Source organism: Diaporthe amygdali (assembly GCF_026229845.1).
Source record: "Diaporthe amygdali strain CAA958 chromosome Unknown NODE_1_length_4327563_cov_65_473760, whole genome shotgun sequence".
In the NCBI taxonomy this organism is placed as follows: Eukaryota; Fungi; Ascomycota; class Sordariomycetes; order Diaporthales; family Diaporthaceae; genus Diaporthe; species Diaporthe amygdali.
In genome coordinates, this window is record NW_026517021.1 from 2,177,187 (window position 1) to 2,199,794 (window position 22,608).

The 22,608-nt window shown below is 55.8% G+C and overlaps 6 protein-coding genes across 6 annotated transcripts; 2 read left to right on the forward strand and 4 right to left on the reverse strand.

Moving 5' to 3' along the window:
• Nucleotides 1–974: 974 nt before the first annotated feature.
• J7T55_006238 (uncharacterized protein) lies at nucleotides 975–1,690 on the reverse strand (the record flags this gene model as incomplete). Its single annotated transcript, XM_053142107.1, has 3 exons — nucleotides 975–1,143; nucleotides 1,235–1,433; nucleotides 1,549–1,690. 3 exons carry the CDS (start codon nucleotides 1,688–1,690, stop codon nucleotides 975–977), a joined length of 510 nt encoding a protein of 169 aa, XP_053001004.1.
• An 854-nt stretch (nucleotides 1,691–2,544) lies between these two features.
• On the reverse strand, nucleotides 2,545–3,623 carry J7T55_006239 (uncharacterized protein; the record flags this gene model as incomplete). The annotated part of the gene is made up of 2 exons (XM_053142118.1): nucleotides 2,545–2,640; nucleotides 2,712–3,623. The coding sequence occupies 2 exons, from the start codon at nucleotides 3,621–3,623 to the stop codon at nucleotides 2,545–2,547; spliced, it is 1,008 nt and encodes a 335-aa protein (XP_053001005.1).
• Nucleotides 3,624–8,865: 5,242 nt separating this feature from the next.
• Nucleotides 8,866–10,020, reverse strand: J7T55_006240 (serine-threonine rich protein; the record flags this gene model as incomplete). The annotated part of the gene is made up of 3 exons (XM_053142129.1): nucleotides 8,866–8,909; nucleotides 8,975–9,349; nucleotides 9,411–10,020. The coding sequence occupies 3 exons, from the start codon at nucleotides 10,018–10,020 to the stop codon at nucleotides 8,866–8,868; spliced, it is 1,029 nt and encodes a 342-aa protein (XP_053001006.1).
• Nucleotides 10,021–13,280: 3,260 nt separating this feature from the next.
• On the reverse strand, nucleotides 13,281–14,334 carry J7T55_006241 (uncharacterized protein; the record flags this gene model as incomplete). The annotated part of the gene is made up of 5 exons (XM_053142140.1): nucleotides 13,281–13,381; nucleotides 13,488–13,608; nucleotides 13,793–13,961; nucleotides 14,052–14,101; nucleotides 14,242–14,334. The coding sequence occupies 5 exons, from the start codon at nucleotides 14,332–14,334 to the stop codon at nucleotides 13,281–13,283; spliced, it is 534 nt and encodes a 177-aa protein (XP_053001007.1).
• Nucleotides 14,335–16,419: 2,085 nt separating this feature from the next.
• Nucleotides 16,420–18,501, forward strand: J7T55_006242 (uncharacterized protein; the record flags this gene model as incomplete). The annotated part of the gene is made up of 4 exons (XM_053142152.1): nucleotides 16,420–16,460; nucleotides 16,571–16,715; nucleotides 16,779–17,348; nucleotides 17,422–18,501. The coding sequence occupies 4 exons, from the start codon at nucleotides 16,420–16,422 to the stop codon at nucleotides 18,499–18,501; spliced, it is 1,836 nt and encodes a 611-aa protein (XP_053001008.1).
• A 558-nt stretch (nucleotides 18,502–19,059) lies between these two features.
• On the forward strand, nucleotides 19,060–22,538 carry J7T55_006243 (nuclear pore protein; the record flags this gene model as incomplete). Its single annotated transcript, XM_053142163.1, has 2 exons — nucleotides 19,060–22,134; nucleotides 22,218–22,538. The coding sequence occupies 2 exons, from the start codon at nucleotides 19,060–19,062 to the stop codon at nucleotides 22,536–22,538; spliced, it is 3,396 nt and encodes a 1,131-aa protein (XP_053001009.1).
• Between the last annotated feature and the right edge of the window lie 70 nt (nucleotides 22,539–22,608).

The window sequence follows — 22,608 nt, forward strand, 5'->3', positions numbered from 1 at the left end:
GTAGGTGACTGGACATCCAATCTTCCTCTGGAATGTTGAGTGACTAAGTCACGCTGGGTGGCCTCTCAGCTGTCACAAGGATGTACATCAGAGTGATCTGAAATCAGACCTGACATGAATATACCTGGTCAGTGTGTCCGGAGAATGCATCGGCATAAAGTGGATCTTTTGTATATTGGGACCAACACATTCAGCAAGACAATGTTCAATAATATGATCAGCAATGGTAATCATAGAGGCCTGCACTGCTAATGGCACCACACTGCTAATGGCACCAACTTTTTCTTCAGCCATATCAATTCGACGGCTTCCTAGGGGCTGCGGCTGGTGTTGTCGAACGTCTGTAGGTCAACCAACCGACGAGAGCCAGATCTGAGATGTATCCATCTGAGCTGTGATATGATTTCTGCCACTGTCAATAGGCACGCCGATTTGCCTAGTGTGCCGAGGAAGGCTTTTTTGCCGCCATTTTCGATTGGATTTCTGGATGTTGATGTTGTTGCTCAACTAAGTTCTTGACCTGCCTCGTTTGTGGTCCCAGTGGCTTGGTATTCAGTTTTGATTCTCACTCCCCACCGGTGGGCATTCAAACTAGCCATGGCCCAATCTTGTCGATTCTGTCATCTGCAGTGGTGGTACTTAGAGAAGATCTTCCCAACTCCCAGTCTAGCACTGAATCAGAGTATCTATGGCAGAGGGCAAACCAAGAAACCATTGACGAATGCAAAATGTACTGGCAAAAGTCAAACATTTATTCAATTAAAAGAATGCCATACTCAATTTCACACTTGGAAAAAGTCATAAGAAGTTTCTTAAAAAAGAGACTTCATGTTACAAACCTTGCAGTATTCAAACAGATTGACTTTGCAATTTGGGGCACGTCACGATATTCTTAAATGCTTGCACCTCAAGAGCCAGGCAAGTTATTCTCTTTTCCCTTTTCCTTTTCTTTCAATCACAAGGACTCTGCCTCCCTAGTTGACACTACCAGGGGTCCTTATAGTCCACTCAAAATTGCTTTCGCCATTGTTGGCAACGTCCGAGTTGCAATTCATCTGTCCCTCGACCGTCTCAAAGGTGACGCCATCGCGCGAGCTGGCGATAGAAGTGTGGACAAGATCCTTCATGTCCTGGTCTCCAAGCCTGTGCCGCGGTTTGAAGAAGTTAGCAAGCGGTCCTCTCAAACAGCTTCTTCTCCCTAGGTGCCGACCGAGGTCGACATCGGAAAACTCACATGATGGTGTTATCAAGGCCGTCGATGCTCTTTATTGCAAACTCGCAGCTGCCGTTCGCCGCCAGCACGAAGAAGTGGTCCGCCAGGGCCGTCGAGTTCTCCCAGCATGACAGCTGGTAGGTGAAGTGGCCCGGATCCCACAGGGCCAGGAGGTTGTTGCAGTCTGCGATGGGGACCATCTTGTCCGTGTCGCCGAGGTCTGCCTTAGGTTAGCCACCTTACACAGAGCTAGGGAAAGCGATCGAGTTGAGGCATTTCAGGCAGATGGCAAGGCAAGTGGCAGTGGTCCAGGATACATTTCACCAGGTACATACAGGAGAAAGAGCTGTCACGGCACTGGTTACTGGCGCTGCTCTCCTCAACGGCGACGACGTCGTTGGGCTTCTGATACTGGGGATCAGGCGCGGCGGTGCCATGGCAAACCATCGCCAGGAGGGCAGATATGGTGAGAACCATATTGGAAGGCATGTCTGGAGTTTTTGGGACGAAGTAAAAGAGTCGCAAATGGAAGTTGCCGTTCCAGGAAGCGACCTTGTAGGTGAGGGTTTTGGTGTTGGAAGTAGGGGCTGGCAGATTTGGGGCGGGCAGCCACTCGATTTTTATATTGTTGGTCCAAGATCGAAGTTCCAGATGTTTTCAACTTGTTTGGTGTCTCAGTGAATCACTCGAGCGCCACTGTACTCACCCATGACTACGTGTATGAAACTGGCGATCCTTCGTCTCCTTAGAAGCAAATGCAGGATGACAATTCTATAGATTCATCAGAGACATTCACACTGAACTGGTTAATATCTGTGCCGTGCTTTGAGACTGTATAAGATCCCTTCGAAGGGATGATACCTATGTGACGTGTCTGAGCACACTGTTTAATATAGATTTATTGCTCACTACGACTGCGACTTTGCTTGTAGCCTCTTAAGAGAGGATGGGGTCAACAAGAAGGGGCATTCACATACCAGCGGATAGACCACGAGGGCTGGACGAAGTCTGCGCTCTAGCTTAATATGACCAAAAATACCTGGTCTGACAATTCACAAACGATAATTGCAAACAAGTCCGTTGGTACAGTAACTTTCCTTATTAAAGCTAAGGATTATCTGCTACGCATGCTCGGCCGCAGCGTCGCATGAAGGCCCTTTTCTGCCTTTCCTCTGAAAATTAATGGGTATCTGGTTTGGATCTCTCAACGCCGGTGAAACTAAAACAACGCCTGGATATGCTTTCTGCTCTTTCGAGTTTGTGATTTCTCAATCTATTCACCACACCCGGACTGGGACCTAGGCACCGTCCAAAGTGACAACACCTCTCTCTTAAAACCGCGTGAGATAGCTCGCCGTGGAGTAAATGCTTGATCGGTACGTGCGAGCCTTGCCGGTATAGGCGGGATGCAGAGCGGTCGGCGGGCGCTGGAAAAATGAGGATTGTCAGCTCTCGTTCTCTCCTCTTAGATCCAGTTGCCCGCAGGCCTCTCACATACCTGGACGTTCGGCGCGATGGGGCTGGCCCGGTCGCTGGCTTCCCACGACTCCCGGGTGGGGCCGGGGCTCACAGGGCTCACGGGCCGGATGACCACGTTCTCCTGGTGGTTGTGGTGGTCATGGTGGTCGGGGTACTGGGCCTCGATGTCCCTCTCGGCCATGACGGGCGCGCTGATGGGCGCGCTGATCTGGGGCTTCTTGTCCTTGCCGAACATGCGGGTGATTCGGTTGTTCTGGAAGCCTTGTGAAAAGTTGTAGGTGAAACGGTTGCCGGCGTTGGCGTGGTGCTTCTCCTTGCGGACCGAGTTGGAGCGGGCGCTGCCGTTCAGGGTCGAGGCGTCCAGGTCGTAGTCGGGCGGCATCATGGTCGTGCGGACGTTGTAGACGTTGGCGCCGTGCTCGCGGACCATGCGCGCGGTGATGCCGTGGGTCCCGTTGCGGAAGAGCACCGAGACGATGAAGTTGAAGAAGCCGAAGACGAGAGCGAGGATACCAGCGCCCAGGGTCAGCCTCCAGAGCGGCAGGGACAGCTTCTCGACCAGGTTGTCGCCGTGCAGAGAGCCCATGACCCAGGTGCCCATGGAGATCATCCACACACCGAGCCAGGCCAGCGAGTGACCCCTGTTGCAGGCGTCGACGGTAGAGAAGGTGGGCCAGTTGCTGCGGAAGAAGTCCCTGATGACGCGCGGCTGAGGAAGCTCAGAGACGATGAGCATGAGCGCAACACCGGCAGTGACGAGGTGGGAGAAGGCCTCGAAGAAGAAGAAGCTGTTCTTGACGTCGGTCTTGATGACCAGGACAACACTCGCGACTGCGACGCTGAGCAGGGCGATGATGTTGCAGACGCGGAGGACCTGGAGGATCCACCAGGCCGGGCCCAAGAAGCGGCCATTCTCAGTCATGTTGATCATTTTGTCGCTTTAGTAGTAAGAGGTGCTTGAATACAAGCTAGCAAACTGTTAGCCGGGAAGGAATCGAGACGATGATCTGGGAATGGTGGCACGTACAGAATGTTGTGATAAATACTGCCGGCAGTAGGGAGTCAGTGAGTGACGGTGATGCTGGGAATGGTTGTTCGGATTCTGTCTCGCAGATTCGAGAAGTAAGAAGAGAATTGATATGAAGATCGAATCTTGGAGGCTCGAGACTGAGGAGGGTCGTCGCCGGGTGGATAAGTTTTATGAAGAGGCTGCGTCGAGCAGTTCTATTGTAGTGGAAGAACAATGTAGCGACAGTATGAATGGATATCGAGCATTGTCGACGGCAGGTAAGCCGATCTACGGTTTGTCTGGTCAATAGGACAATAGCAGATGAACAGGAAAAGCGGGCGTGCCGTCTTTAATAGAGACTAAAGAGCCCGTCCTATTGTGCTCTGAGAGAGTCACCCCCGCAGCATTTGATAGAAGAAAAAAGACAGGATTTACGCGGGACAGCAGGAAGCAGGAACCACGAGCAGTAGTAGTCATAGTCTTCTTTCCTGCACCTGCAAGGGTGGCCGGAAGCTCCTTTCATTGAAACAAACGCCGTGCTGTCCAATGGATTGGTCGTCAAGCATTGTTCTAGCTGCGGGAAGAACGGGTGTTCTGGAGCGATCCCAGGCGCCAGGGTGAAGTTGGTTTCATGCAAACAGCGAACATGCATCTTAGCTCTGGCAATCCCCTCGTGTCACGTACCAGCGCCCCCAGCAACGCTGGCAGAGGATGGGCCCAGATCGACCATCAGCCAGCTTGACGCGCTCCCGCGTCCGCGGGGGTTGTATGGGACGTTGTCGGGATGCGTGCAAGTGCCATGTAGATGCAGATGGGGGGTCGAGTTCTGGGCCGGGTAGACTCATCGCTGAGGCAGCGTGGTACGGGCAGCAAGCAGCGATACCCAACCGCTTCGCGTCTGTCGACAGGTTCCCACATCGAGGAGGCGACGTGCACATGCAGGAGTGTGTCCTGTTGTGCCCGTGTCTAGCTTGGCGGCTGAGGCAGCCAGGGGGGCGAACTCCCAGACTCCAGAGCATTGCATGATTGCCGTCGAGAGGAGGCGCCTGGATAGGCTCACGAACTCCGGCGTCCCCTGCTGGGGACGGCAAATACGGGGTGGTCCAGAAGTTTGTATCGACTGCAAGGGTACCAACGAACTGGAAGACCCGATCAATTCAGTGGGGAAGTCTTGAAGATCGCGAAGCAGGGAACAGAGCGCGTCCTCAGACAGGCTCGCGAATGGGCATCGATTGGATGGCAGAGCCTCCCGACTGTTTCAAGTGGATCTAGTGCCCGGCGTCAAGCGTGGACATGGGCCATGCACATCCCGAGCCTGACTTGATAAGGACATAGCATAGTTCTACTGTAGCACGAGAATCGTCCGAAGAAAACAGTCATCTGCAAATGTGCCTTGCGAGGCATTTGCGTGGCACCGCTTTGGACACTCTCTGCGCTGCGTTGCATTGTTCTGTGCGCTCGTCTTCCCCGATTCTCTAATTTATCGAGTGTCCAAGCCGAATGCGTCGTCTGTCGGGAAGCACGGATGCAAGCCGGCCATGCCATCAAGCACCTCAGACGGAGCTTCGACTCGAGACGACACGCATCACACGCAGCTCGACAAATTGCCGTTTCAATCAACGTGTCAATAGTCATATAATTCAATGCTCCCACCGAATTCCTGGAGAAGGAAGCCTTACCAACACACCACAAGGCATAGTCTCAACATCTCCCGTTTTCCCATCCAATATTGCATTGCAACCCACACTCGCCCGCTCACAGCCACGGTCGCTTGAGAAGCGGTCTTGGGCCGATGCGACCGATATTGACAGCCAGATTATGATCTAGAAATGATGGAATCCTGCTTCGGGGCTGATCTGAGACAAACTCTGGCCCAGGAAGTCACAAGACCCGGGCGCTTGTCTGACTTGTCGCGCAAGGCCCTTGCTCGACAGTGCTTGTTCTTAAACAGGTTCCCCGGCGCTTGCGCTTCGATTCATCGTGCAACCACACACGCACCGCAAGATGAGAAGAAGTACCGAAGCGCGCTGTGGTCTCGCCATGCAGAATGAGACAGTCTCTTCCCCACAACACAGCCTTGTGTTTGACTGACCCAAGTCACGCGCTGTTGGTATCTTGGAGATGGGGACACGGTGTGATTTGTGTTCACACCTCTAAGGTAACATGGCCGCCAGCAGTTTCGATACTTGAGCATAACCCCAATGAATCCGCTGTCACGGTCAGCGTAGCTGAGATAAGACCTGCTCTGCAGGGCAGTGTTGTCGAGTCCTGGTGTTGACTGCTGGCAGTTCAAGATCACGCTGGTTTGGTTCGCAGCAGTTCCATATTTACCCCGGACGGCAGAGACAGGTTGGCGTTGTACCCACCACTCACAGCCGTCCCCAGATACTGTAAACTCAGTCTGTCAGTCAATTTACCGCAAAATGAAGTTGATTTGAAAATGATGCTTTGTGCCACTTCACCCGAATGAGTCCATGACTGGACCGCACCCAACATCCAAGGAGGCAGTGACACAGTCCAAAGCAGAAAGTGCTTACTCCCAAAATAGTCCAATGCGGCCTAGCGCGGGTGCCCATGCGGTGGAGACACAGCCTCGCTTTCCCTCTTGTTCTAGGCCTCCTTCCGACAGCTGACACGGGGGTTCCCCATTACAGAACCGACGAGAATCTCTTTTGTCTGCCCAACGCAATCTCTCTCGCCATCACACTCCAACATCACACACAGGATTTCCCGAGATCGAGACCTCAGCCCCTCCAAAGCAGCAGCCATGGCCCGTGGAAACCAGCGCGACAAAGCCCGCGAGGCCAACCAGAAGAAGATGGCCGCACAAGTAAGCACGCCCGCCTGCCGCCCAATCCCCATGCTTTTTGCGGCCTCATTCACGGGCCCTCCCCTTTTGGCGCCCAGCGGGCTGGTCCATGAGCAGGCCCAGCTCCCGCCCCGCGCGGCTGCCCGTTCTTGCCGCCAGAAGGAAATGAAAGGAAGCCCATTGTGCAAGCCTTGCTAACCCGTTGGGCCGTTGCCTCTCCGCAGAAATCCAAGAATACCAAGACCGGCAGCGAGATGCAGCGCGACAAGGACCAGGTCGCCGCCATGATGCGCGAGAAGCAGAAGGCTGGTAGGCATCACCCGTCTTTCCCTCCCATCCCCAAAGGACAGCCGGCTGCGGCTTTGATGATGGTGGTGATGGTTAGGTGTATACGCCCGGATTATGACTGACCCTTGTGTGTGTGTGTAGCCGACGAGCGCAGGGCTGCCGAGGCAGCAGGCAAGAAATAGACGCGCTTTTCCCCCTACTCGACATCTCGACGAATGATCTCGATGAAGGCCTTTCCCACGCGGGCAAAGACGGTCAGAGCGGCAAGGGAGCGAGGTGGTCCTCATCCTTCTCAGGATGGGAAGGACCCCTCGGGGTGTATTCTGCTTTTCAGCATGGAGCAATGGAATGGGATTGGGAAGAACACATTTAAACACTGGCGACCCCGGGCCATTCGCCGCGGACAGGGTGCATGGTCGGCACAGCTGGGGCTGCGAAGGAGAGGGCTGTTGTAGAGTTGTAGTCCTCTCTGGCAATATACTTGCGTGCCCCCAGAAGCGTCTGTGGTACCCTCGAGGCGAGCCGTCTACGATCTGTCGCGTGTTACAAAGGCAAGCGATGAAGGAAGGCGAGTGCTCTCCTCAGCTTGGGCAACACAAAAGAGGCGTCGAAGCAGCAACAAAACCCTCCCACACCGGATCATTGAATTGGTATTCATCTGATCGGGGTGTCTGATCAGGGATCAAATGACGCACGCGATGCTGTTCGTATAGTCATCTGAGCAGGGCTGATATGGACGATAGATGACATCTTCAAGTGGCATCAAGCAGTGCCTGCCAGTGCAGCCGCTCACATTCCACCTCCTTATGTCGAGATGGTTCAAGAAGACAAGCCAGGAGCTCACGAGCATGCGCTGGAGAGGACGTCATGTCCAGAATTCCACAAGCGAAAACACCAAGGCCATATCATGTCTAACAAAACAGCCGGGACAATTCTCTTCGCACAGAAGAAGAGTCAGACGAGCGACGAAGGAAGGCGAGTGCTTTCTTTAGCTTGGGCAGTGCTGAAGAGGACGTCGTGCACAGAGACATACACACCATCGAGTGCAGCCGGGCTCGGCCACATTGTGATCAATAAAGCAGCCGGGGAAGGCTATCCGCAGAGAGAGAGAGGGAAAAGGACCAATTTGAGCCGACACTCGGTCATGCGGCAATCCATATACTGCGGCACGGATGCGGGTATGCCCACGACATTTCAACTGGTCACCCATCATCATCATTATCATCACACCGAACACCGGCACGACACCAAGCCGGCACCCAACGGCGAACAACAGCAATGCTCGATGTCATCAGATCTTTCCCACCACAATGCCATTGCACACCGGATGCATGTCCTCAAGAAGCGGTTCCGCACACCGGCTCAAAGCGTTCGCGTGAAGACATCCTTTTAAGCTTTAAAAGCTTCGCTGGATTTCTTTCTCTCTTGTGTCTCTCGGCACCGGGCGCGCCCGGGAACGCCCAAGTGGGCCATTTCCTTTTCCCCCCGTTTCAAGATGTTTCTGGCCGGAAGACCAAGCTCCCGTTCCCGCAGTGGGCTTGGCAGCTACCACGGATGAATCATGGACGAAAAGAACCCACAGATGACGGAAGGAAATGCAATTGGAAGCACCCTAAAGCCCAAGGCAAGAATTTGGTAAGAGGCCAGCTAGTCACGAAGAGGGTTTCTAGGTTGTTTTGCTCCAGGTTTGGTCAAGTCTATTGATGCTGGAAACCGGGGACGCGCCGCGCAACTAGGTGGCAGATGCTTCGCGATGGTTTTCTGTGGGTATTTCGAGTATTTTTTCTTTCTTCCAATGAGCCCAAACACAAAAAGAAGAAAGACGAGTAAAAGAGAAAAGGTTGTACTATTAAGATATCCATCCAGGATACAAGCCAGTCATATACAACCTCCCCCGCCGCCCCTGTTTATAATAGAGTAAAAAGGTGGGAGGAAATCTAGCCTCCTCTACCGGCGGGTTGCTGCTAGAAAGGGGTTCTACAGTTTCGTTTCAAATCATCATAAGAGAAAAATGTCCGACATCCGGGTCGTCCGCACCCTTCATCAACCGAAAAGAACCTTGCTCCCTTAGCCGTTCATCGTGACCTCCGTCATGTTTGCTGGAAGTGCGCCTGAGAGAATGAATGTTAGTGAACCTGTGCTAAAAGAGGTCGTATGCTGTGGGAATGTATCTTACCAGGCAGACCACCGAAAGCACCGAGACCTTGGGCCTGGGCGGCAGGGAAGGAGCCGACGGAGCAGGACACAGCGCAGACGCAAGCACCGTTCTGGATCGTGCCCTGGCCCATGGTGGGAGTCGTAGCGGAACCACCAGCAGCAGCACCAGCGGAACCACCCTCGGCGGGAGCAGCAGCAGCACCGCCACCGGTCGCGTTTGGTGGAGCAGCGCTGTTGGCCGGTGGGGCCGAGCCGCCGGTGATGGGGGTGGCAGCTCCAGTACCGTTCTGGGCAATGGCCATAGACTGGAACATGGCCTGGGTCTTAGCGGCGGTGGGGTTGATGGAGAAGGTCATGCCCTTTCCGCAGTGGCCCTTTTGCTTGCAGTAGAACCCTGGATGACTTCATTAGCATCTGTGTGTAGGCAGCTCGTATATACATCTGTTATGACTTACAGAGAGGAGTGTCAACCATGACTTGCATGGCAACCTGCGGTGGTGGGTTGACCGAGTTGTTGGCGTTGGGCTGGAAGCCCGAGTCCATACCACCGGCGAGGGCCTCGCATGGCGTGGCGAATGCGGACTGGGTAGCAGTGTGGTTGGCGCTCATGAAGGTGAAGACGACCATGTCGCCAACGGCAGCCTTGATCTCAGACGGCGTGAACTGCAGGCCCGCGGCTCCACCGACCACGACCTCGTGCGTTTGCGCGGTAGCCGGGGCGGCCATGGGGGGAGGGTTGACGTTCATCGTCGGTGCTCCGGCACCCTGGTTGACCCAGATGATGATGACCTCGGTGGCGGCGTTGGCGGTGATGCCCGCGCCGGAAAGACCCAACGTGATCAGCTGGGCCTGAGAAGCCGAGATCTGCTGTCCGGGGCCGGACATGCTGGCGAGTGCCTGTCCTGCCTGTGCCTGACCCTCACCTCCTTGGCTCTTCTCTGATTGCTTGTCTTCTGATTTCCGGGGGAACAGGTCGGCGTCTCTCTTCGCTGGGTAGACGTTGTGGACGGCCTTGGCCAGTGCCAGAGGGGCGGCAAGAGCCGCCAAAGCTGCGGAGAACTTCATTTTTGGATTGTTGGGTTGTTGAGGATTAGATTTGACTTTGTCGATACCTGGCGAAGGGTATCTTTGAACAAGACTCGCTTGTAAACTTCCAGAGTCGGCTTGGACGTATGATGATATGAATATTGAAACGGTAGGACTGTAATATGGCGAGTTCCTGCTCGTGAGAATGAATGACCGGGTATAGAATAGAAAATGAGCGTGTACTCGAAATCTACACGAGCCAGCAACAGTTCGACGAGTATAGAGATGGGGGAAGAAAGAAAGAAACAAACACGACGAAGGTTTGGGGAAGGAGGGAAAGAGCTTATATCAAAGCATGGTGGACCAGGAATAGTCATAGGTCATGCAAGCGACCCTCCTTCTCCCCTCAATGGACGGCCACGACGACACGGGCACACGGCACAGTCTTGGGAGGAGGACAGGATGATGTCGCTGGGCATCCTGGGCACAGGAGACCATCTCGAAACAGGACCAGCAAATCATCCGTACATGGATCAACCGCCGGGCACGACTGGGTCCGACCAGAGCAGGCCAGGGTAGTTGCTGCGAGGCTAGGCGGAAGCTCCAAAGCCTCGTCTCGTCGGTCGTCTGGATGGGATGGATGTGCGTGGGTAGTAGGTGGGTTGGGTCGGTACGTTGGTACGTTGGTACTGGGGTACGTGGGTACGTGGGCACGTTGGTTAGGCAAAGTTGGGAACGTAGATACGATGCTGTAACCAAACAGGGCTACAACGGCCAGGACTCGTGGGGCCCAGGACCAGTTGAGACGCGGCTCGCAGTTGCCATCCCAACCTAAAGCAAGATACGCTTAAGTTGCGGCCCCTGCTTGGGACCAGAGGGCTAGGCTTGGCTGGGCTGGTACCAAGCATCACCCAGCTTGACGCAGCATGCAAGAGTAGGCTCTGCGGGCAATGATGAGACAACCCAGACAAGCCATGATGGAGCCGGGGCCGGCGAAGTGGGCTTGGTACTCGGGGTGCTTGGGGTGCTGCTTAAGGGTTTGCTTGGGGGGGTTCGAGGTGCCTCGCAGGGGTCCCCAAGTGGCTGGCTTGGTAGCACCCCCTGCCACCCCCCAGCGTGCAGGAGTCGGGCTGTGACAGATCCGTCTCGCATCGTGTTTGGCATTTCGCCACCAGCACACTGAGAGCGCCAATCGCCTGGGCGCTAACAACAGCTCCGTGGTTGTGCGTTCGTCAAAGATTCCCTGTACGAACCAAGCTCTTTCGGTCATTCACTCACTCTCACTCGCTCTCTCTCACACACACACTATCCGAAGAACCCTCTGGGTGGCTTGGACGAGCAGCTGGTAGATCAGCAAAATTAGAGACCCAGATTGGGTTCGTTCATTCCATTTCATTTTCGTTCCATTTGATATCATGGTAGCAGCCGTCGTCCGAGGTATTTGGGACCAACAATCAAAAGACAAGTTCGGTCTGCCGTGGGATTAATCACACTTGCGGCTCCTCCAAATAACGTTTAGAGTTCCCGCATTAGCCTCACCAAGCCTAAAACCGCCGACATGACAGGCTGCTCCCTCAGCCGCTGCACCTGATTAGACAGGCCCGTTAGATTACTGGCGGGCGCCTGCAGCTTGCTTGCTGCAAGGCACGTTGCGGGTGGGGCTATCTTTAGCAAGGGGATCTCCTCCTTCCGCGGTGCTTCGCTGCCACGGCACAGCTTGTCCATCTGGGCAGTATTGGAATTATCTCTCGGCATCTCTTGGCCCCGTGGAGGCTGAGTTGGCTGTCTGTCTCTGCCTCCGTTTCTGTTTCCTATCTCTTGTCACTTGTCTCTTGTTGGCCCCCCTTCTCACTCTCCCAAGCACCTCCCATAGGCGGCACAGGTGGGAGGCCTTCGAGTTGGCCACTCACAGCCTGTGCCGAGGCCATCCTCAAACGTCCGAATCCAAGGGGTGGCCCAGACCAGACGACAACGGGCAGGCTTCGTCTGGTCTCAACTGTGGAGCAACTCATGTACCGCACGCCCTAACAACCCCTCCCTCTTTTCCTCGCATCGCCTCGCTACCACATCTTGTACATGCTCCTCGTCCAGAGTTGATCCCAAGGCTCTGACGACGAGATAAGGTGTGCCTCTGAGGAGGAGTGGAGACGGGCACGCCTGCAGCCCTGCCCACAACTCTGTAACGATGCAGGTTGCCGGTCACTGTGGTCGAGGGCCCCATTGTTCGCACTGCGACGCACCGGAGAATTTATTCAGCAGGCCCCACCTTTCGACGTTTAGTCCAAACTGCCGTCATGATGCACATCCCATCCACTCTCCCGTTGATGCTTGCCCACGCAGACAGGCAGACCGATAGAGACAAGATAGACAGATCGTTCTCGGAGACGGGCCTGACAGGTCATCAAAATTTGATATTCGAGCCCGTCGGCCCCCCGGTCGGAAACGGATGGGGCGACGATCCGTCCGCGGGGAGAAACATGGGACGTTTACGTGAAGTCATAATCATCAGATTTCGGGGGCACGCTAGCATGCCTGCTTGAGATCTTTACCAGGCTATACTGCACGGGGAACCAGACTGCCAGATAAGGACCGGTAGATCAGTCCTGATCGCACATTTTCGGAAGCCGTTCGTCATGTACATGTATCCAGGCCATGGAAGAAACCCAGTGTCAAGCGGCCTAGAGTATGGCTGGTTTCGTATCTTGTCATGGCCAAGTACTCCTTGAAATGAGGAGGACAGCACAATGTCACGCCACCGTCCGAATCGTTCAAGCCTCATATCCCTAGCCTAGAAATTGAGTTGAACGTCTGTTCTTAGTCTGTCCGAATTTCTGCATGGAATTAGGCCAATGACTTTTTTTCAGTTTCGTTCTCCGTGGCTGCATGGTCCATGAACAGCTAGCTAGCCCTTTCTTGCAGCCGAGCTATCGGCGCAGCACGTCCCCCTGGGTGCTGCAACGCGAGCCGTTACAGACACCCCGTCCTGAAGGTCGATCAGGGGAGGTTTGGATTAAGGGCCCCCCCTAGCCTTGCGCCGCCTTACTCAGAGTATTATATCCCAAGACTTACCAAATTCCGAACTCCCGGCGGAGTGTGAACTTTTTTTTTTGTTTCCCTATCCTGACTATGCCACGGCTTGGTCGTGCCCCGCGTCACTCTCTTGCCGGCTTGCATCCGAGGCTCAGCCTCCCGTAGCAACATGCTTCCGCGCAGCTTCCCAAGCGGTGATACGATGCCATGATGCGCGATGCTCGGCTTGGTATGGCGATCCCGGCCGGGGATTGACGCTGCCTGCCTGTCTATTGCTGGTCCTGGCGGGCTTGTTTGCCCTCATACAAGCCCGTGTAGTATCCCGCGTAATACCAAGACATGAGAAGCCTCTTCAGGCCTTCATCTTGCACTGGTCGATTTCCGATAGTCAGTCCTGACAATCTCGGGGCCGGGTGTTGCGAAACGGGGTCAACGGTGAAAAAAAAGAGAATGGACTTTCTGTCCCTGCAACATACCAGCGCCCAGTAGAACCTGCGGGGGGGCCATGTTTCCTCCCGCGCTGTCCTGGCCATGACTCTCGCCGGCGTGCCTGTCACCACTGCCGGCGCCGCTGGCCACGCCATCGTTCATGCCATCCTATGTTCGGCGGCCGTGATAGGCCAAGCGTCAGTAATCTGGATCACCAGATGGGACGCGGAGGGCTTCAGATGCCAAGCTTTTGTGATCTGCTGGGATTGCCTCTGGGGTAAGGGAAATCACCAGTCAGGAAGGGGATTGGCGTGTCTCTCTGCAGGTTTCCATCATGCGATGGCTGGCTTACCTTGGTCGCATTACCATTACCTGTGCTTCCCGTGGTGATCTGTTCGTGGGAGTCCCGCGCCGGCTGATTCGAGGGTGTATTTTGGTCCGAAGTCACTGCAGCCGACGTCCAGACGGGCTCGGACTGGTGGTGTGTGTCGCTCGTTTCAGGCTTGGCATCCTGAGAATACCTGCGACGACGGTTGAGCTGAACAAGTTCAGGATGGCAGGAGAAAGTTCGGACCGGTCTGAATGGTCCCTGGGCTGCGTGTCGCACATACTCGGGAAGGTCCTCTAGCTTTCCTCCGCTTGCGTGGATGCTGTGGTATTTCTGCGCTTGCCAGTCAATCTCAGCTCTCAGGATGTTCGGTCGGGAGTGGCCTTTCGCGGAGTTGTCTGATATCTGCCTGCGCGCGCACACGCACACGCACACGCACACGCACGCACATACTCACACACGTGTGTACGTACCTTGTACTCGTCCAAAGCCTCATCCCAGGACCTGATCAGGGCGGAGTCGTCCCAAATGTCATCATGTGCCATCTCATCTGTTGGCCCTTCCATCTCGCAGGTGTCCAGGGCGGCCGTTCGCGACGTTGTGGGTGGACGAACGGGCGGCCTGATGGCTTGTGTTCGGGTTGCCGATTGAAATTTAGGAGGCGTCTGAGCTTTTCAGGCAACTGCCGCTGCAGTTTCATGGAAGCAACAGCCAGATCCGTCCAGTTCAAACAACTCAATCAAACACGCTGCATTCGCTGGTTCTCCAGTCAATCATCAGCTACTATCATCAGCATTGGTTCAGCTCGTGAGCATTGTCGAGACTTGTCCTGGTGCATTGGACTCTGAGCACGTGTGCTCATCCCGCAGTTGGACCTTTTGCAGCATTGTGCACTCAGATCAGCCACGCCGTGTCTTTCGGTGAGAATAACTTTGCACTCATGCACTGTTTAATTTTCTATTTTCTATTTCTTTTTCTAATCTGAACTCACTTGACTTGGACCTTTCGAAAACCCAAAAGAGTTGCTGAAAACTTGACAGATAGGACGGTGATGTGACCCGACCCAATCCATTGACCGACCACCTCACGCCGTTACGCCAGTCGGACACGAAGACCAGGTTTACATGAGACTGTTACGGCTGTCGCCGATGTTGGGCACCGATGACAGAAACATCTAGACCTTCAGACGCCGGCTTGCAGTGCAATCACAGTTTAGGGCTCGAGTCTATCGGAACTTTGTTGCCGGGGAAGGCGGACTTCAGGTCCTAAACAGGAACCGTGGAGCCAAAATCCTCGGTGAGCCATCCCGTAACCTCTCCGGACGGAGTAGCGAGTGGACGGCAAGCCTCCCAGCCAACAACTCCATGTCGGCTGTCAGCCTCTGCGACAGAGTGCCAGTGGTTTGCAGCTTGCAGGTATCACGGCCGTTGGTATGCAGGGTAGGATCACCTTCGGCGGAAACATAGCCTGTGTTCTCAAGTGACAATGTACGACACCAAGAGATACAAACCCTATCTCTTGGGAGCCGGTCTCCGTATAGCCTCGAGTGCCAGCGTGCAGCTCCTCTAGGATCCCTGCAAGCTGTACTACACAAACAGTCGGCCACCACCGGACGACAGTCACCCCCGTGATGCCTCAACGCGGGGCGTCCTGAAGAGCATCTCGGAATGTGCGGATCACGCACAGAGCGAGGCGGCGGACAGATGGCCGGTCTGCCCATGGGGTGATGCCCCAACTCTTGGACCGCAGCGGCCGAGGCGCAGATCAGCATGCTTCTCCGCGCTTCCTTTTCGCTAAGAGGTCGAGGATGCCGCCTCGTCGCTCGGCACGAGGTTCGTCCCTTACACGATAGAACCGTCCAGAGCAAGAGAGTCCGGCGGCCAGACCATGACGGAGCGCAGCGCAGCGAGCACCCGACCCATCGTCCGAGAAGGACGTGGCGGGAGAAGCGACCAGAAGGCTCGTGATGCTCTCAGTCAGTCTGCAGATGTGGGTTGGGCCATGCACCGGTCCAGAACCATCTTATTCCCGACTGACAGGACCCCAAACACCAATGGCCACCGGCGTCGATGCGTGTAGGTGGGGTAAGGGAAGGGGCGAACGCAGGCACTCTGCGGTTGGGTTCTTCTAGAATAGCTCCATCTCAGCTGGGGATGTGGGGAAGCTTCCCCGGAACCTTGCCTCCTCACGCTCCTGAAGGCGCCCCTCTCCCCCAACGTCATCCCATCGCATCGCTTGCCTGCGGCCGCCGACAGGTGAGGGTGGCAGCACTGCGTGCTGCGTGGTAGCAGCCCGAGGCGAGGAGCTTGGCCAAATAGGATTTAGGAGCCTTGCCAGCTTGTTGAGGAGCGAGCCGCAAAAAGCAATCAAACTCTCCCTTTGCTTCTGATGACTACTGCTTCAGTGAATCACATAGCTCCTTGGTATTGTTGATCCCCAAAGCCACACATCCTTGAGAGCTTGCGTGTTGGTGCCCGATACACATCATAATCTTTTACGCCGACCCTCCATAGCTCAAGTTGCACAGCAGGACGCACACAAGAGAAGCTCACTGCGTCTCGAACTTTGTCTCCGGGCAGGAGTCCGCCGTCCGATCTACAAATCAAGCCCAGAAGTATCGCAAGTGGCTTGGGACTCGCATCCTATTGAAAATGGCGTCCTTGTCAGACACCAACTTGCCCACAACTGAGGAGTTAGTAGTCAGCCCCGAGATTCGAAGCTTGCAACATCGTTATTACACAAGCTTGAGTAATTGAACCTTCACGGCGAAACAGTGACTGACACAAGTAACAACATGGACAGACGCCAAGCACACTACATCGGCATCGACGTCGGTACAGGCTCTGCTCGAGCTTGCATCATCGACTCCGAGGGGGAGATCAAGGGTCTGGCCGCTCAGGAGATCAAGTTGTGGCAGCCTGTCAGCGGCATTGAGGCGTCCCACTATGTGAGTGAAAACACGAGGCGTATGTGTCCTGCTAGCACCTACTGACGCTCCATCGCCGTGTAGGAGCAATCGACTACAGATATCTGGGATGCAATCTGCTACTGTGTGAAGAAAGTGGTCACAGACTCCCTGGTCAAGCCAGACAGTATCAAGGGCATCGGGTTCGATGCGACTTGCTCTCTAGCAGTCTTTACTCACGACACAGATGAGCCAGTGCCCGTGACTGGCCCGGATTTTTCAAACGATGGTAACGATCGCAACGTGATTCTCTGGCTCGACCACCGGCCGATCGATGAGACAGAGAAGATCAATGCCACCGGCCACAATCTTCTCCGCTACGTCGGCGGCACCATGAGTGTGGAGATGGAGATCCCGAAAGTGCTGTGGCTCAAGAACCACATGCCTCCCGAACTATTCGACCGTTGCAAGTTCTACGATCTCGCGGACGCCTTGACGCACTTGGCGACTGGCAAAGACACCAGGAGCTTTTGCAGCACCGTTTGCAAGCAGGGCTTCGTGCCTGTGGGTGTAGACGGCAGTGTCAAGGGCTGGCAAGTAGACTTTTACCACTCCATCGGTTTGGGCGACTTGGTGAAAGACAACTTCAAGCGCATGGGAGGAGTTGACGGGGTGGTGAGCCCCTTTTCTTTGAACCCCTGTATCACTGCTTGATGCAGAAAGGCCGAGACTGACCAGCAACCCGCAGAACGGCACATACACAAGCGCTGGAGAGCTTGTTGGGCCACTGTCCGAGAAAGCTGCGAAGCAGCTGGGCCTGCCCGCCGGCATTGCCGTAGGCAGTGGCGTTATTGACGCGTACGCCGGATGGATCGGAACCGTAGGCGCCAAGGTCAAGCTCGGTCCGGACCACCTTGATGAAGATCACGCCAAGAACGATGTGAGCCAGGCCTTCACTCGGCTCGCTGCCGTGGCGGGAACCTCCACTTGCCACCTCGCCATGTCCAAGGACGCTGTCTTCGTCCCTGGCGTTTGGGGGCCGTATCGAGATGTGCTGATCCCAGGCCACTGGATGGCGGAGGGCGGGCAGTCGGCGACGGGCGAGCTGCTAAAGTACATGCTTGAGACGCACCCGGCGTATGCCGAGACATTTGCCAGTGCTAAGGCATTGGGCAAGAACATTTACGAGTTCCTAAACGACCACCTGCATGAGCTGAACGAACAGACCGGCTCCCCGTTCATGGGCTACCTAACTCGGCACTACTTCTTCTACGGCGACCTTTGGGGCAACCGGTCGCCCATCGCAGATCCCAACATGAGGGGCGCGGTGATCGGCATGAGCAGCGACAAGACGCAGGACGGGCTCGGGCTGCTGTACTACTCGGTGATGGAGTTCATCGCGCTGCAGACGCGGCAGATCATCGAGAAGATGAATGAGTCCGGGCACACGATCCTCAGCATCTTCATGTCAGGCAGCCAGTGCCAGAACGACATCCTGATGGACCTCATCGCCACGGCGTGCGACATGCCCGTCCTGGTGCCCAAGTACGTCAACGCGGCGGTCGTGCACGGGGCGGCGATGCTGGGGGCCAAGGCCGCCAGTGCGGGCGAGGACGGCCAGACGGAGCCTCTGTGGGACATCATGGATCGCATGAGCAAGCCGGGCAAGACGGTCCGTGCCGACCAGAACCCGGCTAAGAAGAAGCTGCTTGAGGCAAAGTATCAGGTGTTCCTGGAGCAGTGCCGGACTCAGCGGGAGTACAGGCAGAAAGTTGACGCAGCCCTCAAGGATGTCGTGAATGGGAACGGAAGTGTCAACGGGAAATAAAAGCAGAATAAACGGTCGGGAGTGTCGTGGGGTGAGACAAACAGAATTGTACGACGTGCTTGTGTGTATGATCAGGATTTGCTAGCTAAAACTGGCTCAAAGTATTAAACGGATAATGGAAGCCAGGGAGGGGGTGTTGGTGGTCGTGGAAAATAAGAGGACAAGGCTGGCGTTATTGAGGTCTAGCTAGGTATCAATGAAGAACAATCAATTGAATGTTGAGACTGATGGATATGAATAATTCTTGAACACTGATTGATTGATCTTTGAGGGAGGCATGTGAGCGTGCACCATGTTTCATTGGCATGGAGCTCGCTTGGCACCTGCACTCGAATTGTGAGGGTCTCTCAGCAATTGCCGGCCGGGTGGGCAGCAGCCACTGACTGCCCCAGGTGCATCTTCCCCAGGCCTGCAGCAACCCCAAAGCATGGTAAACAAAAAAAGTTGCTAAGAGGGTCGCCAACCTGACTCCTCCCAACGCGTGCAGTCGACGTGTCTTCCCGTCTCGTCTTGCTCCTGTTCCTTTGCAGACCGTCACTGCACGTTACTGCAGCTATCATGTCTCTATTCAGCAATCTGAACACGGGGGCCACGAGCCAGCCGGCCTCAAATGCTGGGGGTGGCCTGTTCAGCTCGTTGAACACCACCGCGAACGCCTCCAACACCAACACCGCCAACACCAGCAACCAGACTGCCGCTCCAGGGGCCAGCATTTTTGGATCTGGGTCGACATTGTTCCCTTCGACGACCAGCCAAACTACGCAATCGTCAAACCTGTTTGCTTCGACAAATCAACCGCCCGCTACCACCGCCGGCGGCGGTCTCTTCGGCGGGTTGAACACCACGAATACGACGACCGCGCCCCAGACCAACAACCTCTTCGCAAACTCTGGCAAGCCCAGTTTATTCAACACAACCTCAAATAACGCGCCTGCGGCTCAGGCACAACCCGATGCGTCCAACAGCCTTGGCAAGAGCCTGTTTGGCTCCACCATCAACACTCAGACAGCCAACTCCAACGGCCTCCAGCATCAGGCCGCCCCGACCGGTGCATTCTTCGACAGCCTGCTAGCGAAGAACAAGAGGGCCCATGTTGACGACAATGCAGCCATGGAAGACCTGCCCAGTCTGCAGCTCGGCCTGGGCGACCTGCGGCAGCGCCTGCGCAAGCTCGGTCCCAAGGCGTCCCCCACCGACCGCCAGCTCGACGGCCGGGCACACTACCTGCTTGCTGCCTCCGGCGTCGACCCCGGCAGCGCGGTGCGTGACCTCGGCTCCCTAGGCTTCCAGACCTCGAGGCTCGATCGGTCCACCTACGGCACGGCGCAGGGCGAGGTGGATGTCGAGACATATCTCTCGAACCTACAGAACAAGACTACACTCAGCATGATTGCGGACGGGCTGGAGAAGTCTGTCAGGGACTTCGACGCGTTCTTGGAGGACAATGTCACCATGGAGTGGGAGGCGCAACGGAGACGGATCTACGAGCACTTTGGTATCAAGTCGAAACAGACTCCAGGTGGTGGGGTGGGGGCGTCGCCAGGCAGGGAGTCCCGGGGTGGGTTTGGCAAGTCACGACGGAAGGGCGTGCTGTCGTCTGGCCCGGATAAGTCAACAACAAGAGAAAGCGCGTTTGGACGATCTGGTCTTGGAAGGTCTGTCATCGGAACACCTAGCAAAATTGGCGCCCATTCCTCTGAATTCTCCGACGTGGGCGGCGCTGGGGCTGGCAGTGGCCCGAACGGATCGGCTGGCATTGACGACCGCTTTTTGCGAGAGAAGCAGCTCAAGCTGGCGGAGAAGATCCACCAACTGAACGACGCTCGTCAGCAAGCGCAAGCCGTAGCATACCCGATCCTCAACGAGCTCGCAGAGGTTGAGACGAAAGCAGGCGACCGGCATGGTGAGCATCTCGTGGATGCGTACCGTGCTATGGTTCTCATCGTCGGCGAGAACCCTGATGCAGACTCTCCCGGCGCGGATGCCACAGCCAGCGAGAGACAGTTCTCCAGCGTCTATCTCAGCTCCGAGTCAAATTCACAGGGAGCGATTTCTCTACGCAAGCGAATTCTGGCCGGCGCCAATAAGTTCCTCGAGAAGAAGTTCATGGACCAGATCGAGCAGCAGATTGCCAAGAACCCTCTCAATGCTCAGCTAGGTGGCAGACCGGACGTCGTCAGCAAAACCAAGGCCTATGTGCGCCTTTTGGCCCAGGGCAAGCATCTTGCTCCTGACAATACAGACCTTCAGTCGATCAGGCGGGAAGGCCAGGATGAGTATGTCTGGGCGGTCATATTCTATCTGCTCCGATCTGGACATGTGAACGAAGCCGCGAAGTATGTCATCGAGAACCAGAACCACTTCAAGAGCATCGACCGATCATTCCCTGCATTCATGAGCGAATACGCTACGAGCGAAGACCGGCGTCTTAAGAGGCAGCTTCAGGACCGGTGCAACACGGAATTCAGCCAGCGCATCCGCAATGCGCCCGACAACTCGGTCGATCCCTACCGCGCAGCCTGCTACAAGATCATTGGCCGCTGCGATCTGAGCAACCGAAGCTTCGAGGGCTTCACCGCAGATGTTTACGACTGGATGTGGCTGCAATTCAACCTCGCCCGCGAGGGCGACCGCTCGGTGGAGATCTGGGGGGAGACGTTCGGGCTGGCCGAGGTGCAAAACACCATCAAGGAGGTCGGCCTGAAGTACTTCCCCAAGAACAATGTGGATGATGCTAATGGCAACTTCGGCATGTTCTTCTTCATGCAGATCATGTCGGGGATGTTTGAGCAAGCCATCGCCTACTTGTACTCATTTTCGTACGTTGACGCGGTCCACTTTGCGATTGCACTAGAGTACTACGGTCTCCTACGGGCCTCAGACTCGATGACGGCCAACAACGACCTCCTCACACACAACACACGTGAGCGACCACAAATTAGCTTTGGACGGATGTTGGGCTTCTATACGCGCGACTTCCGGGCGGCCAACGTGGCTGCCGCGGTGGACTACATCATCCTGATTTGTCTAAATCTCGACGACCCCAACCAGGAAGCCGGCAGACAGCATGCGGAGCTGTGCCATGAGGCTCTTCGCGAGCTCGTGCTTGAGACGAGAGAGTTCAGCAAGCTGATTGGAGATATTCGACCGGACGGCCAGCGCATCCCAGGCATAATAGAGAGCCGCGGTTCCCTCATTGGACTGCCAGACGAGCGGGAATTTGTCAGGAGTATCACGCTGCAGGCTGGCCGCTTCGCGAATGATAATGGACGAACGACCGATGCTGTGCTGCTCTACCACCTAGCGGAGGACTACGACACGGTGGTGGCGATTGTCAGCCGAGCCCTTAGCGAAGCCATCTCGCTGGAGGTAGGTGGAGAGCCCCTACGCCTCCAGCCCGTCAAGCCACGCGTCGAGGGCGGGCGGCCGGATGCGCAGGTGAACAACAGCCTTAGCCTCGCGTCCATCGACGACCCTGTGGAGCTGGCCAAGACAATGATGCACATGTACGAGGGGGAGCGGTTCTTCCGGGAGAATATCCAGGAGGTGAACCGCATGGCGTGCAGTGTGTTGCTGCAGATGTCGGATATCAAGAGCCTCGTAGGGGCTGGCCAGTGGGTGCAGGCCCTGGACGTAAGTTGACAACCCCTTCCCCTTCCCCTGCTGGTGGAAGAAGTGAGGTGCGACAGGAACTAACAGAGTCACAACATGAACAGCAAATCAAGATGCTCGAGATCCTGCCTTTGGCGGCCAACGGCGACCCATCAACGATCCGGGCATACGCGGCCAAGTTCGCGAGCTTGCCGCAGGTGGTTGCGGCTAACGTGGGCAACCTGCTGATGTGGACGGTGATGTGCTGCACGCGGCAGCGGGAGAGGCTGGGCAGCGGGCAGTTCAGCGGCAACGAGAGCACGTCCAAGGACCTGCAGGTGCAGCTGAAGCAGATGAGCATCGACCTGACGGCGTACACCAGCCAGCTGCGGTACAGATTCCCGTCGCACCTGCTGGAGGCGCTGGCCAGGGCCTCGGCGGACTGAGGGAGGGGCACGGATGTGTACGATGAGATTGGGCTAGGTTGGGCATGAGCAAACGATAGACTACCTGCGT